The 27,959-nt window shown below is 36.6% G+C and overlaps 2 protein-coding genes across 3 annotated transcripts; both read left to right on the forward strand.

Moving 5' to 3' along the window:
- The first annotated feature begins 3,060 nt into the window (after positions 1-3,060).
- LOC111192972 (uncharacterized) lies at positions 3,061-14,169 on the forward strand. The gene is made up of 6 exons (XM_022671439.2): positions 3,061-3,120; positions 3,476-3,627; positions 5,267-5,345; positions 5,858-6,044; positions 8,593-8,830; positions 12,482-14,169. Exons 2-6 carry the CDS (start codon positions 3,497-3,499, stop codon positions 12,774-12,776), a joined length of 930 nt encoding a protein of 309 aa, XP_022527160.2. The 5' UTR covers positions 3,061-3,120; positions 3,476-3,496; the 3' UTR covers positions 12,777-14,169.
- Positions 14,170-15,535: 1,366 nt separating this feature from the next.
- LOC107197347 (centrosomal protein of 290 kDa-like) lies at positions 15,536-27,833 on the forward strand. Of its 2 annotated transcripts, XM_022671412.2 has the most exons (10): positions 15,536-15,637; positions 15,719-15,775; positions 16,400-16,660; positions 17,789-17,898; positions 20,848-21,349; positions 21,672-23,564; positions 24,238-24,385; positions 24,835-24,949; positions 25,271-25,430; positions 27,283-27,833. In XM_022671412.2, exons 4-10 carry the CDS (start codon positions 17,819-17,821, stop codon positions 27,442-27,444), a joined length of 3,060 nt encoding a protein of 1,019 aa, XP_022527133.2. In that variant the 5' UTR covers positions 15,536-15,637; positions 15,719-15,775; positions 16,400-16,660; positions 17,789-17,818; the 3' UTR covers positions 27,445-27,833. The 2 variants fall into 2 exon arrangements, with proteins under 2 accessions (XP_022527133.2, XP_049324078.1); XM_049468121.1 differs by lacking the exons at positions 15,536-15,637; positions 15,719-15,775; positions 16,400-16,660 and having other exon boundaries at positions 17,024-17,898.
- The last annotated feature ends 126 nt before the right edge of the window (positions 27,834-27,959 follow it).

The raw sequence follows: 27,959 nt of genomic DNA on the forward strand, positions 1-27,959 counted from the left end.
TGTATGAATGAAAGTGTGAGAGAGAGAGAGAGATTGTAGTTGTGCATATTATTATATAGTATATTAAAATATTTATCCAGATATTTCTATTTATTATGAGAGTGAATGGCCCCTCTGTTTGTTTCTAAAAAAAAGTGAATATTGTATTACGCCTATTGTATTGTTCTGTACAGAGATTAATTTATGTTTATTCATTTGGGTAAATTTACTCTAAAACAGTTAAAACAGTGAGTAAAATCCTGTAATATCAGAGTGAATGAAGGATGTTTTACTGTTGTAAATTCAGATTCTCCACTGCCTGCAATAAACCTGCCTCCTGCATAACCTCAGCCTCCTGTTTTTAATATCTTAGCTCTGATTCTGACCTGAATTGATTATTAATTAATTAATTGATTAATGGGTTGATTAATTGATTAATGGATTGTTTATTAAGGTTTGACTTTTAAGTGTTTTAAGTTTTCAATTTTACTAAGCTGGTCTCTGTCTCCCTCTGTTGGCCACTTTAGGAACCAGACTTTATTTCTGCATAAGTGTAAAACTCAATTTAATTAAGTCAATTTTTATAGTTTTTTTTACGTATTATTATTTAATTTTATTTAACTTCGTTTAATTATAATTTATTTTATTAACCTCTTAATCAACATGTATTAAATCATTCATTGGTTGATTCATTGTTTTTTGCCTGTTTATATGAATAGAGTGAGTTTTTTCCCCAAAACATCTTACACACGCTCCACAACCTTTAATTTAATTTAATTAATTAATTTATTTTAATTATTTAATTTAGTTATATTCTGTTTTATTTTATCAATAAATTAATATTATATTAATATCAATAATAAGTTTTACTAACGTATTATTAAACTAATAGATTAAGTAATTAATAAGTTGATTTATTATTTACTATTAATCTTATTTTCTAACTTTTTCGTAAGTTTATGACAAATTAAGAATAATAATATATTTTCAGTCTAACACAAACTTTTATCTCTCTCTCTCTCTCTCTCTCTCTCTCTCTATATATATATATATATATATATATTTTTTTTTTTTTTTTTACTTTTTGAGATCTGAAACACTGTAGGCCAATCCGGATCCAGGGGGCGGGGCTTTAGTGTGTAGGGGTGGGGCTAAGCAGATCCTCTTCTCTCAGATTCACACACTGATCCAGACTGAGCTCAGAGCTGCAGATCCTGAGATCCTGAGATACTGAGATACTGAGATATTCTGTGATTAATATGGTTTTCTCCTGCAGGAAATTTCAGCCCAATATCTTTAATAAAAGTCGCTGCCAGAACTGTTTTAAACCCCGCGAGCAGCACGTGAGCAGCGAGGAGGAGCTTCAGCAGGTAAATCTCACCTGGATAAACACAGATTACAGCTGATTCACTGTAGGATTACATTTATACTGTGTTTATATTTATACTGTGTTAAAAAATGCTGATTCTGATTACTTCAATCAGATTTTTTATTTTCATTTACTCATTTTATTGATTTGTGTTTAGTTCTGTATTAAAACTTTCTTAGATTTTTAAAAAACGTTTTAATTCTTAGTTTTGTAGATTATTTCTATATTAATTTTATATTGTTGGTAGTTTATCTATATATGAACTGTAGATTAACGGTATATTAGCTGTAGTTTAACTGTACATTTACTGTAGATTAACAGTAGATTATTTGTAAATTATCTGTAGAGTACTGTAGATTAACTAGATTAACTGTATATTATCTGTAGATTATCTGAATATTAACTGTATATTATTGGTAGATTATTTGTCTATTATTGGTGTATATTAGATTATCTGTATATTATCTGTATATTAACTTTAGATTATGTGTATATGAAATGTAGATTGTCTGTAGATTAACTGTAAATATTTGTATATTATCTGTAGATTATCTGTAGATTTGTATTTAGTTGTATTTGTTTTGCTATTTACTGTATTTGTTGTAGATTTTTGTTTTTAAATTAATTTCTTTTTGTTTATTATTTTTATTTAGTTACATATAAATTTAACCTGTGTAATAAGGTCTTGTTGATCTGTTACATTTTATTGAATTTTATTATTAATTTATTTTTATTAAAATATATTTATAATATATTAAAAATATACTAAAATAATTTTATAATAAAAGAACTAAAGTATTTTTCATTTAGAAATCTTAATTAAGGCATATAAAATTAGTAATAATTCAGATCTAAATTGTTATAGACATTTATAGTTAACACAATAACACTTATTACATATTTATAACTGCCTCTGACTGGTGTTATATTAGAAAAGCATGATTGTTAATATATTTTGTATGTTTTTGTCGGCAGGTGAAAGCGATATACGGGGGCTGGCTGTGTCTCGCTCCTGAAGGAACCGATTTCAGTAATCCCATTCATCGCTCCAGAGTACGCTCAAAAATTACTAACAGTTACTTATCTAAAATAAAAAATAATAATGATCAGGCACAGAATTATAATTTTAAAGCTTTATCTTAGATTTGACTGGAAAAAATAAGAGAGCACTTTAAAAATGAAGAGTTTCTTTGATTTTATCAAATTAAAACCTCTGGAATATAATCAAGAGGAAGATGGATGATCACAAACCATCAAACCACCAAACTGAACTGCTTGAATTTTTGCACCAGGAGTAAAGCAGCATAAAGTTATCCAAAAGCAGTGTGTAAGACTGGTGGAGGAGAACATGATGCCAAGATGCATGAAATTAAAAAACCAGGGTTATTCCACCAAATATTGATTATTTCTGAACTCTTAAAACTTTATGAATATGAACTTGTTGTTTTCTTTGCATTATTTGAGGTCTGAAAGTTCTGCATCTTTTTTGTTATTTCAGTCATTTCTCATTTTCTGTAAATAAATGCTCTAAATAAGAATATTTTTATTTGTAATTTGGGAGAAATGTTGTCTGTAGTTTATAGAATAAAACAATAATGTTCATTTTACTCAAACATAAACCTATAAATAGCAAAATCAGAGAAACTGATTCAGAAACTGAAGTGCGACCTTCATTTCTTTGTTTTTTTTTGTTTGTTTGATGTTAGAAATGGCAGCGTCGCTTTTTCATCCTGTATGAAGACGGCAGGCTACAGTTTTCTCTGGACGAATCGGTGAGAAAACAGATCAACACACACACACACACACACACACACACACACAGGAATAGTACTCTGTTGCTCTGTGAATTTATGAGCGTTTCTGAGTTAAAATAGTTCCATAGCTGCTCTGTTTGTAGCTGTGCTGTTTGGTTTGTAAGCTCTGCTGCATCGTTGCTAGGTTACCTGTATGTGGCGGAGTAATACATGGAGAGCTATGGTTACAGTGCATTACCGGCTGATAACGGCACTCATAGAACACCTCTCAGCCAATCACATTGCAGGGTCGGAACTAACTGTGGTGTAATATGATTTATATTGGGAGATTGTGTTGTAAATGTTGTGTTTTTGTGTGTTTTGGGTTGTTTAGCCGGGTACTGTACCGCAGGGCATGCTGGATCTGAGTCTGTGCTCTGAGTTGATGGACGCTGAGGGCAGGACGGGGCAGAAGAACGCCCTGTTCATCATCACCCTGGAGCAGGAGATCTTCATCAGAGGAGACAGTAAAGAGATCATTAACGGGTTGGTGATAATTACAGGTGATATTTGCTGAGTTCTGTATAGGACTGTGATTAAGATTAAGTTGATAATCAAGAAATCGAAGAAAATGTGAGGATTACCTTTATTATTATTTATTATGGTACCACTTTAAAACAAGGCTCCTTTACAAAGGGTGAGTAAAAGGGTTTATAAATAGTCTTAAGCTCTATGTGGGTCCTCTGTGATTTTATTCCCGTCCAGAACGATCATGTAGGTGTTTTTCTCAGACGTCCTCTGAGAAAATTACAGGTTGAATTATCTACTGTTTTTCTCTGAACTCCGTGCTCCTCCGGTAATTTTAGTCCCGTCCGGACGCACATCTCTGAGTTTCGTCTCCTCGCCTTTAATAAAATAGATATTTGTCCACTGCCGCGCACCGTAATTACACTTTGGACGTGCCACGGTTTCCACGGAGATCCACGTTAAAAACACAACAGCGAGTGGAAATGGAGGAGCTACTGAACACTGTGATGATGTCACGTGACCGAGAAAAACTAAATCCTAAAAACTCACTGATCCTCCTGTTTTTACAATTACAGTCCGGATGCAGGAGTTTTATCACTAAAGAGCAGAAGTGTGAAATATTTTACACAGACGTTCCCCTGAGAGAATAATGCCGTCCTGATAGGGATTAAGAGGGAGTTTATTAATGGTCAGTAATCAGGCTGTAAATACTTAACACACAAAACGTATCATATTTAGTTTTTTTTCTATTAGTCAGCATTATCTAATAAAATAATATAGAAAATCAGTTTAGTTATTTAATGTTATTTTATATTACTATACATCACATTATGATAAGTGGATAAAGATTTATTTCACATATTTAAAGTTAATAACAGATATGTAGCTATGTGTCACACAGCGAGGACAGCCATGTACAGCGGATTAGACTTCATAACGCAAGTTTGTGACTGAAAATTGGGAAATAACGCACTAAACGACTCACTAAAGAAACTTGGAAGGAGAGATTATTATTGTTTTCCACAATTAATCAGAGATTTTCACCGGAGAGCGATGACACTGCAGTTTTTAGAAACAGTAGGATTTATCTCTAGATAAATATAAGCTTTATCTCACCACATATTTGTGTGAAAAGTGCTGAAACAGTGCTGGAACTGTTTTTTGGTACGAGCTCAGTCCTCGGCTCAATATTTATAAAATATGTGCTGGTTAGTCTGTGGGAGGCGCCAGTAACCAAGACAAGATGGATAAACACTTCAGAAATGAGCAGCGTTTTAAAATGTCTGTATGTAAAGATGTAAAATCACGATTAATCCATTTTGAAAAGCGCATTAAAATTGTAATTTGATTTAACCGAATTAATAGTGAAAAATCGCCCAGCACTAAGCAGAAGTATAAAAGTAAAATGATACGTTATTCTGGATATGCGTAGGTACGACGCAGACCTATAAACTGGTCTTAAGCTTGGATGAAAGTAGAGGATGGCTCAATATGTAGCTTACTAGATTAGCCTCCGTGCTAACCCAGCACCCTTTACACTGCTTATAACTTATAAACTATAAACTATAAAAAGTGTAAATTGACTGAGCTTAACTTTGGTTTGAATAGTGTGTGTGTGTGTGTGTGTGTGTGTGTGTGTGTGTGTGTGTGTGTGTAGTTGGAGTGAGCAGCTGATAGTTTTCCAGAAGAAACAGAACGACAGGAAGAAGAGTGAAGTGTCTTCTGTTCAGTTCCAGGTGATTCTTACAGTTTATCTACAGCAATACAACATTTCACTACAAAATACAGAACCAGTCTAAAGTTTAGACACCTCTTATCATTCAGTGTTTTTATGCTTTATTTTTGTATTTATTAGATTTTCTACATTGTAGATTAATATTAAAGAGATTAAATGATAAAGGGACACATATGAAATTATGTAGTAAACAGTAAAAAAGTTATGCTTTCTATATTTCTGCATGTATTTTTTACATGGAAAAATTCATTTTCATGGAAAAAATAATTTTGATTTTAATAAGCAAATTCTGAAACACAAAAAAAAAATCTGTCTGTGAGCTTAATCTTAAGAAAGCGTGGGTCATGCACAAAGACAATGACCCTAATGTACTACCCATGTAACCATTAAAGTTAATAATCATTTAATTCACTACATTCAGGTCTTAATTATTGTATTTAGTTTTTATGCTCTGTATTGCAAGTTTTTAGGACTGCAGTAAGAACACTAAACATGTTTCCTTTTGTTTAATAGGAGAAAGTTCAGAGAGAGGAAGCTGAGTGTAATTCTGGAGCTTCAGATATGGAAGCTGTAGTATACAGAGATTCCTGCAGAGCAGAGCATGCTGTAGATTTGAGCACAGCCCGTGATGATGATGATGATAATAATGATGATGATGAAGAAGATGAAGATGCTGAAGATGAAGATTCCCTGGTTTTAGGTGAGTGTAAATTTCAAAAACAGCTTTGCAAGTACAGAAGATTAGAATATTTACAGTACTGTGCAAATGTTTTAGGCACCAAAGCAAATGAATCCATTTATCTCAGTAATATGAGTGTTTTTACCTGAAAAAAGCACCACATATGATTTAAACAGATGCAAATAAACATAAATACAGTAAAATGTAAGAAGGAATTTTCATTTTTAACTATAAGTATGTTTTATATCCTGTGAGCCGAGATGAAGAACAAAGAGTAGAGATTCCAGATTTCTCCTGGATGCTCCTCAGCCAGCATGTGTTTATTATTATGTTCAGTTCCGTCAGCAGCTCACCTGATTTACCACATTTACCAATTTATCAATTTACCAAACCAGGTGTTGATTAATATGATGAGAACTAGAAATAAATAACTGTAATAAACTCTATCAGATGAGGAGGAGAGATTATGAGATGTTGTTTTAAAGCTTTTTGTAAAATTGCTGTTTGTATTTATTGTAATGCTGTAATGTGTTTTACTGAGATAATAAATAAACACTTACTGCACAGATAAGAAGCTTTTTCTTTACTGAAATTCACACAGGGGCCTAAAACTTTTGTGCAGTACTGTATATAAATTAATATGTGAATACAAAAAAACTATACAATGTGTGAAAATAAGCAGCCGTAGATATGAGGTAGTGCAGTAATACAGAATAAATTAAGTATTAATGATAGCAGGTATCTGCAGATACGACAAATACTAAACGTAAACCTGTGCAGGTATTGTATTGTATTGTATTTAAGTTAAGTTAGCATCGCAGTGCTAACCCTGCACAGGCTGTTCAGACAGTAACAGTATCAGTGCTGCAGGTTGTTATATTAGAGTCAGTGTGAGTAGGTGAGACAGGATGTGATTTAGTCTGGGAGAAGATTTTCCGGTGCAGACGGTTCCAGCAGAGCTCCTTCCTCATTAAAGGAACAGCAGCAGCCCGAGGCGGAGAACCCTCATTATCTAGAACAGCGGGGACCACTCGCTCTTACTGCCTCAGCTGCTGTGCTCAACCTGAACTGTTAGAAGTCATTTTCATGTGGCTTCTAGTAAATAAAAACATTACGATAGATGTGTATACAGTTACATCAAATATCAATATTAGTTTTATTTAGTCTAATTTTTACATTACATCCTACAAAATCATATATATATATATTTAGAATCCCTTAACTGTATAGATTTTACTATTGTACACTTCTATAGTTGGTCTAAATGGGTCTGCCTTTCTCTTTTGAGTACAATTCTCTTTAAGTTTACTGTGGGAACAGTAAAAAAATAAACAAAAAAAAACCCCTAAACATTATAAAAAAATGCTACAGTTGTTTTGCTATGCTATGATTAGGCATACACTTTGTGGTAATAATGAACATGTTTGTATTCATCCAATAATCAGAAAATACTCTAATTTAGATGTTGGATCGTATCGTAAAGCCTTAAAGTCCAATAGGACAAAACTATGAGCTTTCGACGTAAAAAGAAAAAAATATATCGATTTACTGACCATATCTTATTTTCTGTATTTATACGATTATTAAGGGGAATGCAAACTCAAACTCATTGATCAGATTAATGACAAAATCAAATTATAAACAGTTATTATAAGTTCTACATGTTTAATGCTATGCTGTTTCCTAAATGCAAATTAGTGTATCATAGAAAACTTGTATTTTTGTATGTATGAAAGAACCTTGTATCTTCAAAACTCCAATGGGGAAAAAAACCTTTATGAAACATTTCTATTATTCCGTTTATTATAAAACATTCATTCTTAGAATTGCACTATGTATGATTGTATGTTTTAAAGTCAGTATTGTTGCTGCCCAATAAAAAACATCTATCTCCAAAACATCTACTTTACAGGAGAGAGATAAAACCTTCAATGGAAGTCAATGTAAAAAGGGTTTACTTAAGTAATAATCGGTCCGTTCATCAAGACATTTTGTAAAGGACTGAAGTTTGCATGTTCAGTGTAACACTAGAGATGCTTGTTTTTTATTGGACAGTGACGATACACTCTAAGAAAAGCAAGTACAGATTGGTACTTAAAAGGGTACAAAGCTTGTCGTTGGGGCTGTACCTTATACTGAGGTACAAAAAAGTACCTTTCAGTGAAAGTCCTTTATTGTACCCATGGTTTTTGTGCCAGTAAAGATTATAAAGATTATAAACATTATCATCAACTGAATATGGCTCAAAAACTTGATGATCGAAAATTGTCTGGCTTTCAAATACAAAAATGTTCAATTAAAATATATACTGTTCATTAGTACAGTGATACAGAATACTGAATGTACCTTTTGGCTGCAGGTTAAATGGTACAAATTTGTACTTATTGCTGTTAGAAATTACTTTGTACTTCAGAGGGAATAAATCTGACCCTGTAAAGACCAATACTGTACCTTTGAGGGTACAATTATGAAGAGTGTACCTTTGAGTACAAAAAAGTACTCATATCATACCTCTGTTTTTTAGAGTGTATGTACTAAAAAATAAATCACTCTCGATCTTTCTTTACAGAAACAGTGAAGAACCACAGATTTTGCCAGCAGTCCTGTAGTGTGGACTCTGAGCAGGACTCTGCCCCCCCAAGTCCTGAACCGTGCGGAACAGACCCGGACCCGTTCTGTTTGGACTCCAGCCTGCCTTGCTCCGCCTCCAGCCTCAGCGGCTCCAGCAGCTCAGACGACTGGGAGCTGGACGAGGGTCCGGAGATCACTGCTGATCTCCAGCAGGATTCCTGCTCCACCAACAGCAGGTAAAACACTAAAAAACACCACCACAGTGCAAATCACATCCAGATCCAGAGCAGAAACTCAAACATAAACTCTCTCTGGGTGGGTACAGTACAGTAGATGGCGCTCTCTCTTTCCCCTCATCGCTCCTAGGGTGATGTGGATCAGCACAAGGCTGCGTCTGTGAGCTGATGTATCAGAACCACAGAGTCGCTGCGCTTTCCTCCGAGCGTTAGTGCTGTGATGCTACTCGGCAATAAGTTCAAAAAGAGGCGGAGTCTGACTTGCTAGTCTTTACCCTCCTGGTGTTGGGGCATCACTAGTCCTAATGAGTGGGTTGGGTAATTGGCTGTGTAAATTGTGGAGAAAATGGAAAAAAATAGAATTAGAATAACAATCTCTACTAAACTGCCCTTTATTTTACTAAACTGAACTAGTATATGATTATGTTTTCCAATTAATGGGGCAAAATCCTGTGAAAATCCTGAGTGTAACTTCAGGGACCATAGGAAAAATACCAGACAAATAGGTTTATTCATTGCTTATTTAGTCCAATAATTTTACTAAGGACCCTAAAGTGCTGCTCGACACGGAAGTTTTCCTCATTCTTGGTCAAATTTAATCATATACAACTGAACTATGATGAGTTTTTTAGAGTTTCAGTCGCATACAGAGTATAGCATCAATAAATCTCCTGATGTTGGAATTATGAACATGAGCATAAGCCAATGGGAGAAATGGGGCCTTTAGTTGCTTAGAAGTTCCCTTGGTGTCTGTGTGATTTTGCAGATTATTACATTCCTTTCTTTTGGCGTGATTTTAGTTGATGGACACTGCTGGGGAGGGTAAAATATATATATAATAATAATAATAATAATAATAATAATAATCATCATAATTATACTGAATTTTGCTTCATTTCTACTCAATCTGTTTGATCAGACTTTTTATAGTAGATCTCTGTTCTTAAAACTCTAATTTCAGGTAATCCTAAAGTTTCAAATACTTTTGCCACTAACAGATATCTAATAATGGATAATTGTCTTTAATATTTGTGTCTCAATGGTTTAATTTGATTCATTTTACCTCCTTCTAGGATTTCAGACTGAAAATCTGAGGATGTTTTGAGTCAAACGTGTGCAGAAATAGTTCCAAAACTTTTAAAGCACCACTCGATGTATGTGTACATGTATGTACAGTATATGTGTGTGTGTGTTTGGTGTAGTATATTCCCCATGTGTAAGTGATTAGCAGTGAGGGACAGCAGATGGATCTGATGTAGTTAAAGTTAAACTCGTACCGCAGCTCATTCAGAGCTCCAGATCAAAGACCTGAACCCCGTTATTAGTGGGCTCCCTGCCTCCAATTTCCCTTATAGAAACCCTCCCAGCCCTGCCCCCAACATCCTGTAATGCATGAGACCTGCGTCACGCAAAACCTCACGCCTGATCAGACTTTACACCCCACCAACAGCAGATCTTCTGAATATATCTACACTGATGGGCGTGGTGTTCTGGAAATGAGGTGTGTTCAGGTACATTTCTGGAGTTTTATCTTGTTTATCTTGGTAACAGAAAACACAGGAGCTCCACTGACTGAATACAACCTAGACAGACGCCAACAGTCAGACGTTCATCGCTATCTCGGTAACACAGGCGCTGTGCCGAGCCGAGCGTACACCCCCACTTATTACACACACATGAACACACAGCAGCACAAACCCAACTTTTACATCAACAATAAACAGAATAGTAAATAAAATAACATTGCTGTTCCCGTAAATGAGCTGCTGGAGCTCCTTCACAGCGTCAACCAGCAGCTCAGTTTCCTCTGCTGAGAAGAGTTTGTTGAACACGTCCAGGTAGCTGCACCGTTACAATAGCAATCCACCAAAGTCAGAGCTCACCTGATCTACTCTTAAAGAGAATGATGAGCAAGAGACACTCTGATTGGTTTATTATTTCATTTTTAACCACACCAATGTTTAGTTAATTAAGAGAATTAGTACATGACTTTTAGTACAGTACAAAATGTGTACTTTTCCCGTCATTACGATAGCAAAGACACACTGACACGCCCCAAATCAAGCTGCATGATGCTAAATGCTGCGAGTTGGTTGTTAACAGTGTTCACAGTAGCTCTCTCTTGTATTAGCAGCATTGAATATGCCCTTATTTACTGTACTGTAATGTAGCTGAGTGTTATACAGAAGACAGGATTGAGAATATAACAGTAATTATACAGTAATAATAATTTTATATATGTAAGTATAAATCAAAAGTACAGCAGGGAGATTTAATATTTGATCATAAAATGAACTTTGCCATTCCACAGAAGACAGTAGTTTTCAGAGGGCAGTTCTGTTGTAAATGTGAGCGTTGGTAAGAATAGTCTGGAATGAGGAATCAGTCTTCTTTACTGTTTACCTGCACGGTTTTAAATTCTTCACATGTTTCCAGCGTTAAGATAATCCGCTGTATGAAAGCTGGTGTGTTTACAGTGAGGTACAGTAACATGTTTAAACAGTTCCTCTCATTCCTTCTCTGCACATTCTTCAGATTCCTCTCCATAAACATCTAAACATCTCGCAAATCCAGATCCTGACAGACGGGATTTCCTCTCTACAGTGTTCTTATTAAACCAGCACTCGCTTCACCTGCAGCTCAGAAACGCACAAACACAGATCACATAATCTCATTTCACTATCAGGGTTAGAAATGACAGATCACAATACAGTTTCACTATAGTTTAATACTGCGATACTCACTACATATTGATGTGGTACCTGTGGTAAGTGGGCTGCTGTGGTATCTGTATGGGTTGCTGTGGTGTATGTGTGGGTTGCTGTGATATGGAAAAATACAAACCACATGATTTCATGTCACTACTAGGGTTAGAAATGACTAGGAATTTTAGAAAACAGTTATACTATATTTTGATTTTGCAATACTCAGTACATATTGATATCTGTGGTAAGTGGGTTGCTCTGGTATCTGTATATGGGTTACTGTGGTATCGGTTTGGATTGGTGTGGTATCTGTGTTGGTTGCTGTGGTATCTGTGGTGGGTGGTGTGGATTGCTGTGGTATTGGTATTAGTTGATGTGGTATCTGTGTTGGTTGCTGTGGTATATGTGGTGGGTGGTGTGGATTGCTGTGGTATTGGTATTTGTTGATGTGGTATCTGTGTTGGTTGCTGTGGTATATGTGGTGGGTGGTGTGGTATCTGTATGGGTTGCTGTGGTAGCTGTGTTGGTTGCTGTGGTATCTGTGGTGGGTGGTGTGGTATCTCTGATACCAAGAGGTCTCCGGTTAAAATCCTGTTCATGCAGCTTGCCGTCAGCTGCCGGAGCCCTGAGAGAGCACAGTTGGTCTTGCTCTCTCTGGGTGGGTACAGTACAGTAGATGGCGCTCTTTCCCCTCATTACTCCTAGGGTGATGTGGATCAGCACAAGGCTGCGTCTGTGAGCTGATGTATCAGAACCGAGTCGCTGAGCGGTGATTTGCGCTGGCAGTCTGAACATAGCCAAAGTGACTCAAATCTGATTTGAAAAGGATTGATTTGTCAAGACCACACATCAGATCTATGTGGAATTCTGCCTATAATGTGAACATGGCTTTTCTGTTCATGTCTCTCTCTCTGTCTCTCTCTCTCTCTGTCTCTCTCTCTCTCAGTATGATAGATGGTGATGGTGTGTTGGTGAGTAAGGTGTGTCAGTGCTGTAGGAGGCGGGGCAGAAGCAGAAGTCAGACTTGCACCATCACAAATTACAAGGTACAGTTAATCACCATCAATGACTCACACACAGATCAGCACAAGACATACAAACACTGCAAAACAAACGAGAAACAATTAAATGTAGACCTTCAGGTTAAATTAAAGGGCTTTAATAAAAAATATCCTATGAAGCGTTCAGGCCTTACAACCATTTTTCTACAAAACGTCCTCATTTCAGCAGCTCAATGGTAAATGGACAAATGACCTAAAATGTTATTTTATGGGCTGTAAGAGCTATTCCATCTTAAATCCATCATCAGTTAAGCCGGTAAAAGGTCTGCAGTTGATTCCAGGTGTGAAATTTGCATTTGAAAGCTGTTGCTGTGATCCAACATCATAACATGTGGTTAAAGGAGCTCTCAATGGAAGAGGAACAGATCATCATTAGCCTGAAATAAAAAGAAAAACTCAATCAAAGAGATAGTGGAGATGACAGTAGAGGCCAAATCAACAGTTAGGTACATACTGGTAAAAAAGGAAAAAACTAGGGTGAACATTCTCCAAAAAGGAGGTATCTCAGTATATCAGTCTAATAGAAAGAGATAACTCCATGAGAGTGAATACCGAGGGTTCAACACAGGGTGAAAACCATTAGTAAGAAGACCAGATTAGAATTAACCAAAAAAAAACATCTAAATAACCCAGCTCATTTCTAAAACAGCATGTTTTGGACAGATTAAACTAAGATCAGCCTGTACCAGAATGATGGGAAGAAAAAAGTATGGTGAAGGTTTAGAACGGCTCAACACAATATATACTCACCACTTCTTATGTAAAACATGGTGGTGGTAGTAGCTATAATGGTATGGGCGTGCATGGCTCCCGGTGGCACTGGGTCACTAGTGTTTATTGAAGATGTGAGAAAAGACAGAAGTAGAAGGATGAATCTTATGGGGTACTTTTTAAAACTATTTTAAACTGGTACTTTTATTGACATTCAGTTGTAGATTAACATGAGGTTTGGTCTATGGATGAAAAGATCAATCGGCTATGTATTGGTATTGGATTTTTTTCAGCCAAAATACAGGATTGGCTGATATTTCTCATAATATATCTGATCCAATCGGGAGTTCTGTAGCCTGAATGCTAATGCTAATGCTAGGCTGCGGATGCTAAATATATAAACAGCAGCTGTTTAAATATCTGAAGTTATCTGACTCACTGTGTAAGTGATGTTGAGTAAGTTTGCTGCTGTTTTGCTGCTTGATCAGACGAGCTCAGGTGAGCACAGGTGAGCACAGGTGAGCACAGGTGAGTACAGGTGAGTGATGACGTCTCAGAGACGCTCTATAAAAGTCTTAGGAATTTTTCCATCAGATCATCACTCAGATCACCCCCTCTCAGCCTGGATACTCTGAGTCACAGTGTTTCCACTGCTCAGACCCTCTCACAGCTGCTGGGGGCGGGTTTACCTGAATCCAGGTGTTCTCCTGCTGTCAGATCTTCATCAGTGACGTGATCAGAGAGCCGAGAGCAGAGCACTGAGCGAGAGAAGGAACTGCAGGAAAGATCTGAGTAATTCTGCAGAATCAGACCCTCAATTACACCTGCATGTGTTACTGAACCAGTCATCTGCCCTCAGGGTGTGTGTGTGTGTGTGTGTGGTGTGTGTGTAGGATATAATTCACTCAGCAGTTCTCTGAGTGTTTCCTGTTTCACACTGATCATTAAATCTGTGGAAATTCTCTGCTGGATCCGGTTTTAATAGAAAAAATAGAAATACAAAATATAAAACTACTTTTCTGATCCTAATCTTAAAGATAATAAAGACTATGATTTGTGTCCTATTAGCCCAAATACTGTAGGTCTACTGTACATAATTAATAATAATAAAATAGTAATAATTATAATACAATTTTAATATTTTACAATAAGCGTACATTAATTAACACAAATTGCTAGTGGTGTAAATCACAGGGTATCTCATGGGGGAATATATATAGGGAATATATGAAACGTTATCATGAAAAGTTTCAATTGATAAAAAAGTACAATGTTTCTTACGATAACATAATATCACAATACATTTTCTACAATAACAATATCACAGTACTTTCCCATGATAATGATGATATCACAATACGTTTCCTACAATAATGACGATTATACAATTATACATTTCCTATCACAAAACTTTTACTACAATAACAATATCACAATTTGTTTCCTATAATTACAATAATATCACGATGCGTTTCCCATAATAACGATGATATATGATACATTTCTCGCGATAACAATATCGTGATACATTTCCCAGGAAAAAAATATAACAATATGTTTCTTACAACAGCGATGATATCACGATACCTTTCTAATGATAATGATAATATAACTATCTGTGTTTCCACAAAAACTGGTGTGCACTGCCTCCACTCTCCATTACACACACACTAAAGACTGTACTTTTATACTTTACATTTTATTTTATATTTTATTGTATATTTATATGTATCATTATATTTTATCCTTTTGTAACTTTGTGTACTATATATATAGATATATCTATCTATCTATCTATCTATCTATCTATCTATCTATCTATCTATCTATCTATCTATCTATCTATCTATCTATCTATCTATCTAATAACGATGATATAACAATACGTTTACTATGATAACATTATCATGATATGTTTCCCGTGATAATGATATTGCAATACTAAATATATAAATATATATATATATATCACAATACAATTCTCTACAGCATGTGTGTTACTGAAGAGGATAAAATACTCCTAAATAATCAAATACCAACAATTTTGGATTTTGGTGTTTCAGTTTCACACAATTAACACCCAATATTCTTCATCTCAGATTCATTTTATTATAGCGCCACCATGTAGATTAATGATACAATACAATATATTGCAATATTGATATTTTGCCCCTCCTCTAATAAAGTTGTAATGGGTTTATGGGTCTGTATTGTTAATTGTTGTGGTTTAGGAGGATTTTGCAGGAGGTTTAGCAGCTCCACAGATCTTCCTCCATCCTCAGAGGAGAGCGAGGTCAGTGGATGACTCAGTTTCGGATTCCACCGTCGCTGTGAGTGAGAATATCTAAAACGTCATGTTACATTTATGTTACGTCAGTGTGTCAGCACTTATCCATTAACTTATTCCACAGCCGGACCTTCTGAACTTTAAACAGGGGTATCTGCTCTTTCTGGATCAGCACGAGCAGGTGAGAAAACTGCAAGATAGAAATGTCACAATACCTGTACATATATACAGCTCTATATAAAAATAGGAGAGCACCTAAAAATGATCAGTATAATCAAGAGGAAGATGGATGATCACAAACCATCAAACCACCAAACTGAACTGCTTGGATTTTTGCACCAGGAGTAAAGCAGCATAAAGTTATCCAAAAGCAGTGTGTAAGACTGGTGGAGGAGAACATGATGCCAAGATGCATGAAAAAAAACTGTGATTAAAAACCAGGATTATTCCACCAAATATTGATTATTTCTGAACTCTTAAAACTTTATGAATATGAACTTGTTTTCTTTGCATTATTTGAGGTCTGAAAGCTCTGCATCTTTTTTGTTATTTCAGTCATTTCTCATTTTCTGTAAATAAATGCTCTAAATGAGAATATTTTTATTTGTAATTTGGCAGAAATGTTGTCTGTAGTTTATAGAATAAAACAACAATGTTCATTTTACTCAAACATAAACCTATAAATAGCAAAATCAGAGAAACTGATTCAGAAACTGAAGTGATCTCTTCATATTTTACAGAGCTGTATGTACTGTATAATGATTATGTATGAAAAATGATATTATTCTGCTGTTTTGTTTTACAGTGGAGGAGGTACTGGTCTGTGCTGTCTGTTCACAGCCTGAGGTTCTACTCAAACTCAGGATTAGAGGAGGCAGGTTTACTAATCCTAAACCCGTCACATCAAAACCATCACACTGCAGATCCACAACACTTTCATAACACTCAGATAATAATATCATCTTCTCTCTGAAAGGCTTCAGAACTGGTGGGAGAGATCGACCTGACATCCTGCCACAAAGTGACCGAACTCTCAGTCCAGACAAACTACGGCTTTCAGCTTCACGTAAGACAAAACCTTACAGATATTACATTAAATTCAGAGTATTTTCAATATTTTAAAATGTTCTGCATTGTAGATTAGAGGTTAGTTTCTCTGCCGAACTCGGGCGGGTCGGGCCGAGATTTCCCACCACTTTTCGTGAGCTCCTCCACGTGTCCGCATTACGCACTGCATTGATTTGCAGGGCTGTGTGTAGCTGTTCTTAATAAACATGGTTATTAAATAATAGGTCTATGCTTCTTCAGTGTTGCAATGTCAACTAACATCATTCTGAACAGATTTCTCTCATTCAAACATCCTGAAAATGTATTTTTAAAAGCTCAGTTTTAACTCTTTACTTACTAAAAAATGTGGGGTTTAAATCGGGCTCTGGCTCATAATGACAGATTAAGGGGCGGGTCGGGCTCAAGCAGAACATGCAGGAATTTGGGCCGGGTCAGCTCAGATTTTTTTGGGCCCGATCTTCGCTCTATTGTAGATTAATACTAAACTCATACAAAAAATAATACAAAACTAAAAAAAAATGTGGAATTATTTAGTAAACAAAAAAGTCTTAAACAAACCAGAATCTGTTTTATATTTTAGATTCTCTGCTGGATTTTCTCAGTCAGTTTTATGAGGTAGAATCACCTGGAATTCAGGCTTTCAGTTAACAGCTGTGCTGAACTCATCAAGAGTTAATTACTTGAATTTCTTGTCTCTTAATAAAGTGTTTGAGAGCATCAGTTAAAGTAAAGTAGTGAAGAGGTAGAGTTACAGGTATACAGTGAATAGTGAATATTTGAGTAATGTTCGAATCCAGATTATGAGAAGCAAAAACTACACAACTAAATAAAGAAAAGTAAAAAATGACTTAAGAAATGACGGTCAAAGTCAAAGTCAAAGTGGTTTTTATTGTCATTTCAGCTATATACAGAGTACACAGTGAAATGAAACAACGTTCCTCCAGGGACCATGGTGCACATAAACACAGTGTAGACAGAGTTAGTTAATCCGAAAGGAAGAATTTCAAGAAATTTCAAAGTATCCTCAAGTGCAGTCACAAAAAAGACCATTGATTGATAGTGAAAGGCTGTTTAGACCGACTGTAGAAGATTATTGGATCCTAACTGTTCTAATGAATCTGTTTAGAGTAATAAACTGGTTTATACTCTGGCTGCTATGAATGCTGGGATACGGCAGAACTGGATCCAGGCTCTCCTGGAGAAAATACAGAACCGGAATGCACCTGATGTTACCAGGTGAGTCCTCAGAAACAAAAATCCCAGGAAATCCTGCTGTAATGCTAACACTGTGATGCTAGTGCTACAGTAGTGATGCTAATGCTACAATAACAATGTTAGTGCTATAACGATGCTAGTATTACATTAGTTATGCTAATGCTACAATAGCGATGTTAACATTACAAAAGAGATGCTAGAGATACAATAGCTATGCTAATGCTACAATAACTAGTTAGTGCTGTAATAGCAATGCTAATTACATTACATTACATTTGGCAGACGCTTTTGTCCAAAGCGACTTACAATAATGAAGTACAATGTAAAATAAGTTTAAAGGAAAAACATCTTTGGATAAGGATAAAAGGAGGACAAAGGGGAATAATAGGATAGAGGAGTGAAGGAGAGGAAGAAGGAAATGAGGTTAGAAGTAGTTAGTGTGTTAGAGGTGTTAGGAGAGTAAGTGCTCTTTGAAGAGCTCAGTCTTCAGGAGTTTATTAAAGATAGTGAGAGATTCTCCTGATCTGGTAGTAGAAGGTAGTTAGTTAGAGGTGTTAGGAGAGTAAGTGTTCTTTGAAGAGCTCAGTCTTCAGGAGTTTATTAAAGATAGTGAGAGATTCTCCTGATCTGGTAGTAGAAGGTAGTTAGTTAGAGGTGTTAGGAGAGTAAGTGTTCTTTGAAGAGCTCAGTCTTCAGGAGTTTATTAAAGATAGTGAGAGATTCTCCTGATCTGGTAGTAGAAGGTAGTTAGTTAGAGGTGTTAGGAGAGTAAGTGCTCTTTGAAGAGCTCTGTCTTCAGGAGTTTATTAAAGATAGTGAGAGATTCTCCTGATCTGGTAGTGGAAGGTAGTTAGTTAGAGGTGTTAGGAGAGTAAGTGCTCTTTGAAGAGCTCTGTCTTCAGGAGTTTATTAAAGATAGTGAGAGATTCTCCTGATCTGGTAGTAGAAGGTAGTTTGTTCCACCATTGGGGAACTCTGTATGAGAACAGTCTGGATTGCTTTGTGTGAATGTTTGTTTGGTAAAGCGAGGCGACGTTCATTGGAGGAGCGCAGCGGCCGGGAGGTAGCGTAAGCCTTCAGGAGCGAGTGCAGGTAGGAAGGAGCTGTTCTGTATCACCTTGTAGGCGATTGTAAGAGTATTGAATTTGATGTGAGCATCAACTGGTAGCCAATGGAGCTCAATGAGCAGCGGGGTGACATGTGCCCGTTTTGGCTGGTTGAAGATCAGACGTGCTGCTGCGTTCTGGATCATCTGGAGTGGTTTTACTACACAGGCCGGGAGGTCAGTTAGCAGGGCATTGCAGTAGTCGAGGCGTGAGATGACGACCGCTTGCACCAGGAGTTGGGTGGCCTGTTGCGTCAGGAATGGTCTAATTTTTCGGATGTTATAGAGCGCAAAGCGGCAGGACCGAGCAACTGAGGTCACATGGTGCGTGAAGGAGAGTTGGTCATCAACCAGAACACCCAGGTTCCTAGCAACCTTTGCAGTGAGAGAGAGAGTCGATACTTATAGAGAATTTGTGTTGAAAAGATGGTTTTGCTGGTATAACCAGAAGTTCAGTCTTTGAGAGATTTAATTGAAGGTGATGCTCCTTCATCCATGAGGATATGTCAGAGAGACACTGCGATATCCGTGCAGAGATTGAGTGATCTTCAGGTGAGAACGACAGGTATAGCTGGGTGTCATCAGCAAAGCAATGGTAGGAAAATCCGTGTGAGCGGATAACCTGACCAAGAAAGGTGGTGTATATGGAGAAGAGAAGGGGTCCCAGTACCGAACCTTGGGGAACCCCAGTGGATAAGGAGCGGGCTGAGGACAGCTGTCCTTGCCACGACACCTTGAACGAGCGCCCAGTGAGGTATGATCTGAACCATGACAGCACATTGTCTGAGATCCCCATGTTTGAGAGTATAGTTAGGAGGAAGTCGTGGTGGACCGAGAGGTCCAGCAGAATGAGCACTGAGGACTGACCTGCAGCTCTGGCAGTTTTCAACGCTTCAGTCACAGACAACAGAGCCGTCTCAGTAGAGTGTCCTTTTTTGAATCCAGAAGGTCATTCTGGGAGAGGAAGCCAGAGACCTAATGCTACAATAGCGATACTAGTACTATAATAGCGATGCTAGTGCTACAATAGTAATGTTAATGCTACAATATCGATGTTAGTGATACAACGATGCTAATAGTACAATAGTGATGATTGTGCTACAGTAGCAATGTTAGTGCTATAATAATTATGCTAATGCTACAGTAGCAATGTTAGTGCTATACTAATTATGCTAATGATACAATAGCAATGTTAGTGCTATAATAGCAATGCTAATGATTCAATAGCCATGCTAATGCTACAAATGTAATGTTAATGCTACAATAGTGATACTAATGCTACAATAATAGCAATGATAATGCTACAATAACGATGCGAATGCTACAATAGCGATGCTAATGTTACAATAGCGATGCGAATGTTATGATAGCGATGCTAATGCTACAATAGCTGTGTTAGTGTTATACTAAGAATGCCACTGGTACAATAGCAATGCTAATACGACAATAGTGATGTTAGTGCTACAATAGCAATGCTACTGTTACAATATCGATGTTAGTGCTATAATAATGATGCTTGTGCTACAAAAGAGATGCTAATGCTACAGTAGCGATGTTAGTGCTATAATAGGTATGTTAATGCCACAATAACAATCCTAATGCTACAATAGCAATGCTAGCTGTTTAATTGAACTGGCAGCACTGGGGAAATGGGAAAAACGAACCACCACATCAGAAAATAAATTATAAACTGTATAAAAAGTTGTTTAAAGTGAAGATTAATGTTTCTCTACATGTGTAAAACATGTGTTTGATCAGAGCAATTGTATGAAATGTATAAAATATATTTAATTTAAACTATTAATCTGTACTGAAACACAGACTGGTTCTATGTTATTCCTGATATTGATCCTGATCTGCTGCAGTGTTTCAGGTGATCAGGTGATTCTGCAGGCGAAGGCTCAGCGTGGACCTGATGTGACTCAGGACTCGCGGCTCAGCTCCAGCAGAAGAGCCGGACCTGGTGCTGAAACATCAGACTGGACCGAGATCGGACAGATCGGACAGAACGGACACTCGGCGGCCCAGGAGGTGAACGGAGAACCGGAGCTGCAGGATCTCCAGCCTGAGGAGCAGCAGCAGGAGGAGCCGGAGAACCGGATCCTGAACCGGAGCCGGAGCAGGTGGGAGGAGCGCCGGCAGAGGTACGAGTTAGTGATGGCATCTTCAGGACTTCCTGTGGAGGACAGGACCAGCCAGTATCATCAGGATCATCATGAGCAGAGGATGATGGAGATTGAGGAACGCTGGCTGCAGGTGGAGAAGATCTCCATCCGAGACGGGAAAAAGGTGCTGCTGTACCCAGAGAGCCAGAGCAGGAGCTCTGCAGATCTGGAGGACGTTGTAGAACAACACTATCAGAGAACGGTAAGAAGGAAAGAGTCATGGAAACATGCAATATACAGTACAAAAGAGTTTAAAGTACTGTTTTTAAAATTACTGCATGATTCCTTACAGTACGTGTTCCTTCATAGACTGATAGATCACTTCACTATTCATTTATTATATAGAAAAAGCTAAAAACATTAAATAAGAAGGTGAGACGGTATCTCCAAACTTTTGCCTGGTACTCTACCTACAAGACAGATTATAAATCTGTATAATAATGCATACTTAAACCACAGTACTGGATACACTAAGTACTTTATTAATGTGACCTGACAGATACTTTCAATTCTCTTTACAACAGAACTCAACGAACAAAACTCTCGAAAGTCTCGAAATTCCATGTAAACCTCAGATGATGATCAGTCCAAACATGCAGAACCACATCTCAGCTCTGACTGACAAATATCTACAGACCAAACAGCTTCTTCAAATAGAGAATCTGAAACGACAACATCTCAAAACCCAGCTGAGCTCAGAGCTCGTAACTGAAGCAGAACTGAAGCCCGTCTGCAGGGCGTTGGGTTGCGAAGCGTCTTTAAGTGAATCCAGACTTGGATCGTATGGTTGGCGCGAGGCAAGCCAGGACCGGGAGGAAGAGCGAAGTGAGGCGAGGGTCGACGGGTTCAGCCGAGGAGATGCCGTGACGTTGCTGAGAAAACAAAACGTTGGTTCTGATCCAGCTGTGGTGGAACAGCTCGAGGCGGTGAATCGACACAATCAGGAGCTGTTGAATCAACTCGCTGAGGCCAATCGAGATATTGACCGACTTAAGGCAGAACTGATGTGCCGCCAAATGAATTGCAGCCAGCAGGGTTTGGAGTCTGTAGTGGAGAGTCTTAAGGTGGAATTGGCTGGGAACTCTCGGGAACTGGAGGTGGTGCAGAATCGTTTGGCAGAAGTGGAGGAGAATCTGAAGGAAGCTCAAAAAACCCTACAGTTAAGGGAAGCTACGCTTAAAAGCTTGGGATTCCTTGGTGAAGATAGTGATGATACTTTGCTTATCTTGTCTTCATCCTCAACATCAGACTCATCCTCAGAAGAACTGAGAAATAAGGAAATGGCCAAAATTGGCCAGTGTGAGCAGGATCTGGAGAACCATAATTTGGACCAAAATGTAGATCAGAATGCATTAATCAGAGAATCTACGCTTCTGAACAGTCCAAAAACAATGGCGGCTGAAGGTGATCAATGGGAAACGTTGGAAGTATCAAACAATCAAGAGTTTCAAGATGTATGGAGATCATCGGATGGATTTCTGGAAGAGGATGTATCTGAGAAAATGGTTCAAATGAGGTCCAACAACCTCAAAATGCTACTAGAGATCATTAGACCTTTAACTAGGAATTGGCCCAATAGTGAGCAATATTCACTTTCAGATTCTGATGTTCTACAGTTGGAAAGGAACTTTTGGGATGGTTTAGTAAATGCATTGAAAAAATACAATCTAAGCAAAAGTACTGGGACAGAACAAGCTGGTTCTTTGGTACAATGTGTCCAAAAGAAACTGGACGAGATTAGAATGGACCTCCTAGCCCTTAGCATTAATGCTAATAATCCCCATTCCCAGAATAGTGATTTAGATCAACACAGTTCCAATACCTTTCCTAATTTGAATTACCTTTCCAACTTTGACAATACTGGTCTTCATAATGGTTCAATGGAAGACCACAGTGTACAGAAGTTCAGGACATTGCCTGTTGATGAGCATCTAGACAATCATCCAATTTGGAGAGGTCTGAAACATCACGTAGAGAAGAAAGTGGCACTGCTAAACCATGTAGAGTTGGCATCTAAGCTAGAGCCGTCAACAGGCAACAGTCCCACAAACTGGGCTGTCTGCAATCAAACAGAAGACTCATCAAAAGGTCTGGACCCATTGGTCAGTCCAGCTATGGACATCTTCCTGGCCTGTCTGGTTGGGTATCATGATGCTCAGAACCAGGAAAAGACAGTAAAGTCCATCGATGAGGATTTTAATAGCAATATAAAGGGTGTTGACCTCTATGAAGGAACGTTGGTGCAGCCAAACAATATGGCCACCCAGAAGAAGACTGGAGTCAACGAGGAGAAAGAGGCGGAAACGATGGACTCGTCAAAAAGTCAAATAAAAGAACTAGAGCACCAGTTATCCAGAAGTGAAGAGCTCATATCTTCTCTACAGCAGCAGCATGAGGAGGACCAGACCAACCTGAAGGTGGGGACAGTGGTTGGGTCTTAAATATTAAATAAATTAAACGTTATGGTCCTAATCATTAACATTGCATATGCTTAATACTAGGGGTAAGACAAATTATTGATATTGTTATATATTGTATCGTTTTCGATTATCAATAAGTGGCATCAAATATGGATATTTTTTATTGAAACATTGACGCTCTAAACTTTCTAAGCCCTAAACCTTAATAATCACATAAGCAATGGTATCAGTAAAAACAAAAATGAAAAAAAACGTACTGATTAGTATTATTATTAATATTATATGCAGCACACAGTAATCTCTAACGATATAAACAATATAAATTTAATGTTGTTTAAATCTAATTCTAAGAAAACTCTCATACTATGAAACACACTATCCTACTCATAAAATATCACTTAGGAAAGGTTTACTTCTCATCCAATCAGAACTGTGGAATATAGCATCAGATAACATCAATGCTGTCTAGTGGGCGGGGTTTAATCACAACACTAAACGAACCACCTCTGACACCATTTTTAACAGGTAAACTCATCATAAAAAATTGATGCTTTGAAAATCTTGGAAATTGATACAGAATTGCATATCTCTTATCTCTGCTCCTGTTGTCCTATTTTCACAATTGACTGTATCCAGTGTAGTCTTTAGATGTTCTGTTATGTTTCTCCAGGCAGTATATGAACAGAGATTCACTATGCTGAAGAAGTCTCATCAGAAGCTTATAGAAGACCTTCTTCTCCAACACCAGCGAGAGCAACAGCGCCTAATGGAGGAGAAAGACAGACTTCTGGCTGAAGAGACGGCTGCTACCCGCACTGGTGTGTAAGGCTGGGCCATATAGTAAAAATGTTATAGTTTGATATTTAACTTTTTACCATTTTTACAATACACAATAATTATCGCAGTCAAAACTTATAGTATTTTTTCTATTAATTTGAGAGTAGTAGTGTTCCTGAATGAGGAAAGGACAATATATTATAATAAATTATATCAGTGTGATTTTCTACTATTTCTGCAAAGCCAAAAATATATATATTTTAAAAACAGGGTGTTTGGTAGGTCCCGGGGTTCTCCTTTAGGCTGCACTGTAAACTCAATGAAGGCAGTCTGAGAAAAGCTTGTTCTGGAGAGTCTGCTAATTTGACAACAAGGCGCATAATTTTGTCTTAATTTCTATATAACATAAAAAATCAGAACCAATGTGTCCTTGCTTATATACAGCCATTGTTCTGGGAGTGTTTAATTTTTATTTTGTGATTCTGCACAGTGATTGCAGCTCTGAACAGAGCCCACAGCTCTGAGATGGAGAGAGTGCAGCAGAAGACGAACTGGGAGAAGAGTAATTGTGATGCCAGTATTGCAGAGATACTTAAAAATCACAGGTAAAGAGACACAAGGGACATCCAGATACATACTGCAATTAGGACACTGCATGCCTTTTCTTAATATACAGCTCTGGACAAAAAATATAAGAGCGCACTTAAAAATGAGGAGCTTTCAACTGCTTAAATTTTCACACCAGGAGTAAAGCAGCATAAAGTTATCCAAAAGCAGTGTGTAAGACTGGTGGAGGAGAACATGATGCCAAGATGCATGAAAAAAATGTGATTAAAAACCAACCAGGGTTATTCCACCAAATATTGATTATTTCTGGACTCTTAAAACTTTATGAATATGAACTTGTTTTCTTTGCATTATTTTAGAGAAGAGCTGGCGTCGGTTCAGAGTGAGCTGGAGGTTCTCTCGGTTCAGTTTTCTCAGAAGTGTTTGGAGAGTGTTCACCTGGCTCAGGCTCTGGAGGCGGAGAGAAAAGCTCTACAGCACTGCCAGCACCAGAACCTAGCACTCAGTACCTGCAACCAGGTAAAAACCTGTTCAGGCTCCGCCCACTGATGCTGCGTTTTTAACCAGTCTTATAAGAAATGATGCCTCTCAATCAGGGGTGGATGACATGTGCCTAAAATAATATCACAAGATAATAATATTCTTATGACATGGCAAAAAACTGACTTTTCTAATATAAATATCAAGCATATACTACTGCAAGTACTACAACTACTAAATATCGATTTATTAATTTATTTAGTGCAAATATAACAGTTTCATACATTAAGTAGAAACAAAAACATCTCAGAATTGTATTTCATTTGTAACCCAAAATGTATTATTATTATTTTTTTCACCATTTATATTTCTGTATACATATAACAGCATTAAGACAATTATTGGAGATGTATGGATGCTGTGAACACAATGCAAGTTTTTGTATTCTCTTTTCTCCCTTGATTGACTTTCCCCATTAAAAAGAAAATGACAAAAATATAAAAAATATAAATATAAATAAAAAAGGGTAAATAATAAAAAACAGTCATTTACAAATGTTTGTATAAACAAAAAAAAACTATAATAATGTAACAACAGAAATCTACCACAAAACTAAAGTGCATTATATTTGATGCATGCGTATATACTGCAAACAAATCGTTTATACGCATATATTAAATATTAAAGCACTATTAATCAGAATGTGTAATTGAATACCTGAGCCTTAATCCAATCTAAGAAATTGAGGTTTGCTGTACTGCAGTAATCAGATTATAATCTGACTACTGATGAATGTTATAATGATATAACATATATTATTCTCTGTTGTTCTAACTGATCATAAAGGCTCACTGGATATTTTATCTAAAACCCTTTTACCAAAGAGTCAGTGATATATGTACTGTATTTACTGTATTTCACTATTACAGAAATGTTCACAGATTTCTCTTAGGAATTAACTTTTTCTTTTTTAACCATATTGTAAATATATAGATTGTTTACAGTGTACAGTGGAATAACAGAAAAAGGGAAAATGTAATAGTATTCAAGCTTTAATAAGAGTTATTAGAGTATTGCAGTAATGAAAACATGAACTACATGATGAAACCTTTTTGTTGCATGATTCATATTATTTTTCCTTATGATTTTAATATCATGCTGCAGGTAAAAAGAGTCTGAAGTGGAATATAAGCATATAAGAGTCTGAACTGTAACCTAGAACATATATACTGTATATTAGTAGTTTCAGCAGTAGTTTCTCTTTAGATGTTTTCTCTAAATTATTTGATTTATGCCAAATATTTGACCACAGGATGAGTCTTTCCACGTGGTTGTTTAACAAATGAGAAGCTACTCCCTGCATCAGCTTAAACATATGAATCACCCATGCAGTAGTTATTATTTAATGGGAGGCTCTTATCTGTCTGCATAGTTAAATCCAGGTGGTGATCTTTTTTTTGGCCAGGCAGTTTGTCTGTTTTGTAAAGAGTAACTTACCAAGACTTTGTATAAATATATTTATATATTTTATATATTAATATATTTTATATTAAAAATATAGATTTTGTATAAAATAGTAAAAATGTAACAAAAATAAAGTATTGTAACACAAAAACTACCACAAAACTAAAGTGCAGCATATTTAGTGCATGTATATAAACAGCAAACATAGATAATTAAAGTTAAAATAAAATATTATCGCTAATTATCACCATATAAAGCTTTTTTATCATGTTAATTGTACATACATATGCTACAATATGGTGCACTAATGTTGACAGCCCTTGAAAATATACATTGCAATATATATTTTTTCCCAATATCCTGCAGCCGTAGTGTGATGTGATAATCAGAAGCATAATAAAAGCTGTGTATTTTCTCTTTTTTTCAGGATAAAAAGCTTGTTACAGAAGAATCCAGAGAACTACAGAGCGATCTCGGCGTGGTGAAGGAGAGGGCCGAGGAGCAGACGGGATATCTCAGGGAGAATCTGAGACTGGATTATGAGGCGTTATCAGAGTCTGAGGAACAGAAAACGTTATTAAACAGCTGACATTAAACAGTGCAGTACATTTCTGTACATTAAACAGTATTTACACTATATTTTACTATATTTTACCACTGTAGCTGCTGTGTGGCTGTTAGTTATTTATCTATACAGATCTACATAAGCATTCAACAGAATGAAAAAAAAAAATAGTATTTTATTTGTGTAGACTGCATTAATACATCTGACCATTACTGAACAAATAATGAGCTTTTATATCTCAACAATTAATACTGATATTGTGAATGGATGTAATATATGGTTGACATATGTATTTATTTTATATAAAGATATTTAAATATTTAGATCAACAACAAAGAAAGTTACTGTGAGCTATAGACAGGTTTTGTGGTATTTTTATTATAAGCTAGATTAATATATTTTACAATAAACTGAATTTTAAATCTGTTCATTTGACCCCTATTGTCTTTGGATATTTGCTTGTTGGTCTGCAGGCGTTGTAAAATATTGTTCTTCTAAAAATTACAACTCATTGATTTTTATGCACAAAAGAAGAGTTT

Source organism: Astyanax mexicanus, chromosome 19 (assembly GCF_023375975.1).
Source record: "Astyanax mexicanus isolate ESR-SI-001 chromosome 19, AstMex3_surface, whole genome shotgun sequence".
NCBI classification, from domain to species: domain Eukaryota; kingdom Metazoa; phylum Chordata; class Actinopteri; order Characiformes; family Acestrorhamphidae; genus Astyanax; species Astyanax mexicanus.

Coding starts and splice junctions, on each gene's coding strand:
- LOC111192972 (XM_022671439.2), top strand. CDS start 3,497: ATGCTGGATCTGAGTCTGTGCTCTGAGTTGATGGACGCTGAGGGCAGG. Junction 5,346..5,857: donor TGTCTTCTGTTCAGTTCCAG/GTGATTCTTACA, acceptor TTTGTTTAATAG/GAGAAAGTTCAGAGAGAGGA. Junction 8,831..12,481: donor TCCTGCTCCACCAACAGCAG/GTAAAACACTAA, acceptor TCTCTCTCTCAG/TATGATAGATGGTGATGGTG.
- LOC107197347 (XM_022671412.2), top strand. CDS start 17,819: ATGAATGCTGGGATACGGCAGAACTGGATCCAGGCTCTCCTGGAGAAA. Junction 23,565..24,237: donor AGGACCAGACCAACCTGAAG/GTGGGGACAGTG, acceptor ATGTTTCTCCAG/GCAGTATATGAACAGAGATT. Junction 25,431..27,282: donor CACTCAGTACCTGCAACCAG/GTAAAAACCTGT, acceptor TCTTTTTTTCAG/GATAAAAAGCTTGTTACAGA.